At 42.0% G+C, this 6,000-nt stretch overlaps 1 protein-coding gene across 1 annotated transcript in view; it reads right to left on the bottom strand.

Annotated features, from left to right (window-relative positions):
* Window positions 1-2,776: 2,776 nt before the first annotated feature.
* LOC135917371 (uncharacterized) overlaps window positions 2,777-6,000 on the bottom strand; it is a 208,983-nt gene continuing 205,759 nt past the window's right edge. Inside the window, exons 4-5 of the mRNA XM_070533230.1 lie at window positions 3,723-3,834; window positions 2,777-3,013 (exon numbers count right to left, since the gene is read on the bottom strand). Coding sequence (XP_070389331.1) covers window positions 2,883-3,013; window positions 3,723-3,834 — 243 coding nt within the window. The 3' untranslated portion in view covers window positions 2,777-2,882. The remainder of the gene's footprint in view (window positions 3,014-3,722; window positions 3,835-6,000) is intronic.

Genomic DNA, 6,000 nt, shown 5'->3' with positions numbered 1-6,000 from the left:
TTGTGGCATCATCGTCTCATAGGCTTCATGTGTTCAAGCGAGTTGCTGGCATATGCTGGGGCAAACACATGACCTGGATGCTACGGCTCCGTACAGCGCTCGTTATTATTAAAATCCTATACTAGCCATTGCTGATGTGAAACTCAGCTAGCATGCAAGCGCTTTGAAGCCATGAACAGAAAAGGTATTCGGCTTTGCTTGGGAGTTCCTCAGCCAGCAAGGAATAAAATAGAGCTCTTCGAAGCTGAATCACACCCCCTGCGAATTCAGGCCTCGAGGACTGTCATGAATTAGATGCTACGTTTGAGTGAATTTTTTTTCGGGAAAGACCTCTTAAGACATGCACGTAACAGGCTGCGCACACTTTCTTATTCAGCAGTGACCACGTTTTGAGTCTGATAATCGCACTAGTCGAGGGAGAGGAATAAGGTTCGCCGACCTATCACTCAAGCAGAGCATATGCAGCTTAAGTGCAGCAGGACTGCAGTCAAAGAGCAGGATTCCACGTGCAGGAGACAATACACTATGTCTGGATCATTTGAACCCGACTTTCTCGAATCACATCCAAGTAGAAACAGATGGCGTTGTCAAAGTACACAAAGATCACTGCCCAGTTGCCTTCTGTATTCCCAGACAAAGATATGCGTGGTCTGGCCGTCTAGTGTATATAGCTTCCTTGACAGACGTGGTAGGCGCTACAATATCAGGTTCTCTTCGCGAACGGAAGTTTGCTTTAGGAATTCTGTTTGAGTGAATTTTTTTTCGGGAAAGACCTCTTAAGACATGCACGTAACAGGCTGCGCACACTTTCGTATGCAGCAGTGACCACGTTTTGAGTCTGCTAATCGCGAGTTTGTTCTAGAGTTCCTCAATTTTCGTCGCCAATCACATTCTCTCGTGAATGAACCCAGCAACAAATACTTTACAGCAAATTTTCAGTAATTTCCTCCCACACTGCTGGCAACAAAAAAACTAAGGCTCTAGTATAGACAGCGATCCGTCATCGTCCCAATGTCAAGTGCACTAACAGTAATCAAGTTAAACAATCTGACATTCTAAATCACGTTGGGCCACTTTTCATTCATGTACATATGCTATGCGTAAACAACAAATTTCTTCTAGAGGAAGCCTCACTTCTGTATCGAATAAGGGTGGGATGTGCTAGTAAACCAGTATGGTTAGTAAAGCCGCGGGGTAGCAATTCTCTGAGCGGGACGACATGCGACCAGACAGGTGACATTGAGCCCTTTCTGAGGTCATGCCCGAAATTTCGTAATGAAGGCGATGCTGTCCTACAACATCAGCAAAAAAAGCACATTTCGCATGCTGTCGTTTAACACCGTGTCTTTCCGGAAGGCTCAGTTATAGCCGGCAAATAAACTTTACGTATTCCCATCGCAGTCGTAAAACAAGAAAACTACAGACGCTCGGGTGGAGAATTTTCCGGCTTTGATCAACAAGCGAAACCCGCCTGTTGCTAGAATTCACCCCAACGACACAATGAGCTGGAAATACACAAATGTAACGAAATTAATTTAAAGGGGATTTCAAGATGTCGTTCTCAATATGGCTTCTCATACAATTTGAAAGGAATGCTAAATGATGTACGCATGTTGAAGACGCTTCAATAAGAGCTTTCTGCTTAGCAGAGTCAAAAGTTAACGTAAAATATTCAGGGAGTATAATGGATTATCTATCTTCGATTCATCTCTGGTTGGCAAGTATAACTTGAAAAAAAAAGGATTAGTATTTTTAGATTAACTTACTCATTGTATATTGTTATCATGCTAATTTCCAATCTACCAGGTATACCGTGTTGAAGCTGGTGGACTTGTTTTTGGAAGTCCGTTGCTTTTGCATATATTTAGGATTTTTGTGGCTTAGTGATTGTGGAAGTCTGTTTCTTCATTATAAAAATTTGTTTCTGCGTTTCACCAGAGAGGTTAGATGTTTTGGATAATAATTTCATTTTACGTATTCTTCCCCACTCAATCAAACGGTCAACACGGTAACTGATGATATTTATATGGTCCGTGCGATGTGGTGTAGAATTTTGTATACCGGTAGCTATACGAAATGTTTCACAGAATCAATGCATTGGTACAGAAAGGTCGAGGTTATGTACCTGAATATGTTTTTTGCGAGCTGTGTAGTAATGTTTCCCGCAATTCCAAAAAATATTAGGGTAAGGTGCACTAAAACTGAACGGAAATGTAAATGATGTCCCTCCGCAGTGCACAGATCGAATTCGTGGAAACACAGAGAGAGTATTCTTGAACGAGTGCTTCTCCCGTTCTGTTTGGTGTTTTCCTTATTCATGAGCCACATAAACACTTGAAGTGAGCCCAAAGGTTAAATTTTGCAGGACACCCTTAATCCACGATCATAAATAACGGGCCCCAATTTAGCAATTACCGGTGCCAAGATGGGTAATCGCAGGAAGTTGAGATGTAACCTAAGTGTGAAAAAGTCATGAAAGGTGGGTCTTTATAAACAACCTCAAATACGGAAATTTGAAACAGTCGTGTTGGAGAACTAGTTTATCCTTTCTGGAACCAAAGCTTGTGAGGAAATTGCGAACAGGATAAAACCAGAACAGCAAACAGGCGAAATTTAATAGAAACACAACTTAGACAAAGCACGACGTGCAGATCACATGCACATCCATTTTCTCATTTCGCAGAATGGCTCCATGCAACCGAGCCCATACAATGCATACAGCATTTCCCGTAACATAACAAGATAATCGAAGATAATGTGATGCTGGTACATTTTATTCCATTTCACTGGTGAAAAATGCACTCACTAAAGAAAGCAGCGAGCGCGCGACAAAAAAACAGTTTTGTCGCCCAGCTCTCTTGGTGCAGCCAATCACGTGAGTTTCAGCCGAGGCCTCCACCAGCCAAGCTTTGAATCACAGCTGTGTCGATTCTTGCATCTTCATTGGCAGCACTTGTCGGCCCTGAATTGCTTCGTGCTGTAGCATCTTGGTTAGTTGGAATGGCCATGATACCTGGATAGATAAGAGACAATTAGGCAACTTCGATCAACTGATTTTCATTGGGAATACCGTGTTCAGAAAATCGAAATGCGCATGATGACAAACAAACGCCAAAATCAGCCTTCACGTTGCAGTGACGGAGATGAGAACTCATCCTTTGTACGAGATTCCTTAAACATGACTATCATGCGAATAGCGCATGTTATCTTTCGAAACCATTACGCGCTATCATCTTGGCAACCACACCTTATCAAGGGGAGATGGCAATTTAAACGAACCTATGTGATTTTTTTTCAAGGTGTCTCTAATAATTCAATTCATCCCTGTACGCGGTACTTCATTTCAAACTTTTAACAACGTTAGAATCAGTTACTATTCAGATAAATTTGTCAATCTGACACAGCGGAAAATAAAGCTGCAAATTAAGCGAACGTGTTATAAATAAAATGGCGCAGTTTCTTACATGGGGGCTATTGTAGGATTCCGTGACTTTTTACCCAACTGTCTCTTTTTTTTGCGCGTTACCACAAATTTCAGTTCTTGCTACGGTGTATATTTCTTGCATAAATGATGCTTCTCTATCTTATTTCATAATATGGGAGCATGCGAAGCCAACAGAGAAACGTCCCTTCAGCACGGATGAAAATTTAAAATATGCAGTTGTTGCTGTGCTAATGGAAACGTCACTTTCGGCGACTGTCGAGAGGTAGTTTGCACTCACCGTAGGCGAGCATGGCACACATGAGAAGAAACGCTGTGATGCGTCCCGCCATAACAACCGGATATTGGAATACGCTGATACGCCTTGGTGCAGAGAGAAACACCTGCCTGTCCTGGTGAAAAAAAATGATGTAAAGATTTTATTTCAAACCACGATTATTCTCTATTTACGCTTTATTAAGTGATACAGTTCGCAAAGGAAAATGCAACGTTAGGTATGGGAACCCTTATGTTTTGAATTTCAATGCATAAAATAGATAGTGACTCGGCCAGCAACCGAAATAAGCACATGATTGTTTTCGCGTTCCATATCAGCCTAACAACGCAAGTTCGCCTATATGATGCAGCGCCATAGATGCCGCCATATTGTAAGGGCCATGGACTTTGATTTACGCGGGAACTTGGCTCAGTGTCATGCCTAAATTTTATTTTCCTTAGACAAAGGAAATGTTTTTCTATGACTCACAAGGAGAAATTAAACAGCGTGATTAATCTTTGAGAGTCATTTTTCAGCATATATAGAATATAGAATACGTGTTGTAATGTGCCACAACGTATCTGTAATACTTACTATCATTCCGTTCTTTCGTTTTTAACTTTTAGGCTAAGTGCAGCGCTTCCATTGGCCTTGATTTAATCTACGCTTGTCATACTACGTAATATCTTGAATAGGGTAATGCAACCTTAGGCGCAACAGCTAAAATTTTGGGTGTTGGTGCTGAAAACAGTAAAAACCCGGAAGTCTCATGCGCTATCTAAGAAACATCACAATAGTGCACATAAGGGCATCTGTAAACGCTCCCCAAAGATGGTTGTGTCAAGATGGATCAAAAGCCAATTTGGATTGTACCTGTCGCTTCATTGCCAGCCGTACATATTTAATATTTTTGGGCACGCGTTATGTTTTAGCGAAATAATGTTTTTGTGAAGAGAACCAATCAAATGAGCACTTACCAAATGTCCCGCTGTGTCTGGAATGTTGAAATATATTCTCGATTGCACTGTTGCTATTCAAGCATTTTATACTTTTCTGCCACCAACACGGGTAATTGTACGGAAATGTGCTCTGCTTAAGTGGGGTCACACAACCCAAGCGCGAATGCTTTAATTTTTATGTGCCATTTCGTGTAAAAATAGACCGGACAAAGAACGAATTTTTCACAAACATAACAAACGTTAATAGGTAGAACGGCCTTTCTGGCAATTTTCATCGATGGTGCTTGGTAACATGAAATTAGGACAACAACCCTAATTCCATAAAGGCGTAATGTTCGTCACTCAGAACATATTTTTTGTTCTCAACGTATAAAATATTGCTTGGGGTGTCCACTGACATATGGGAGGTGTCATATTAGCTGTTACTGTAATTACAAAAATTTACAACAGGACATCGCACATATAGAGAACGACCAATGTAAAAATACAAACAAATACACAGGCATTTACGTGTTTTCGGAGTTGGAGGCACGGGAAAAAACCTATCAACTCTGGTTTTAACAATGCAAGCATTTTACAGCCAAGGAAGCCCGCCTCCAGTTTGAAGCAAAAAACAGTGATGTACATGACCTCAATGTCACCGCCATTGTGAGTGTTCAATGCTCCAGTGGAATTGCTCCCCACGCTTTTTCTGCGTGCTATTGCTACAATTAAATAAACACGCTTTTTTCGGTCACTATAATAATTCCCGCGGCAGCCTGGAACACAACGTTGCTCACAGTTGCAGAACGGTGTAGTTGTTTCGAAGCTGTAGGCATATAGCAACGGAATTCGCGTTGACGATCACATCACACGCTAAATACCCAGCCACAATATGAACGCGCGCATGCATACCAAGAACACCAAGAAACTCCTACGCGAAATCAAAATAACAGAAGCAATTAGCAGCAGCTTGGATCCCTGCCTGTGTGAATCCAGCGCTATGAGCTTAGTGCACAGCAACAGTTCGCGATCGGGTACGAACTTGCCCATCCAAGCACGCCGAGAGCAACTCTGGAGTCGGGCAATAGGGGTGATGCTGTACGTGGGAAAAGTACGGTGTGTGGAACCCTTGATAATTTCGAGAGGGTTTTGGATGGAGCGGACATCTTACGCACACCAATGCACTTACACTCGCACCAACAGGACACGACCAGGCGGCCATGGTGTTATCGAAGCTGGAATTTCTAGTTGGCATCAGGGCAGCAGCGTCGTCAGAAATTCCCGTAAAATGTGCATATGATTGCTGCCGCCGATAAAAAAAACACCAATCATTAAGACTTTTCATCTGTTATTATTGTTTG

Source organism: Dermacentor albipictus, chromosome 2 (genome assembly GCF_038994185.2).
Source record: "Dermacentor albipictus isolate Rhodes 1998 colony chromosome 2, USDA_Dalb.pri_finalv2, whole genome shotgun sequence".
Taxonomy (NCBI): domain Eukaryota; kingdom Metazoa; phylum Arthropoda; class Arachnida; order Ixodida; family Ixodidae; genus Dermacentor; species Dermacentor albipictus.
Note: the sequence above shows the minus strand (reverse complement) of the source record. Positions and strands in the feature narration are given on the sequence as shown.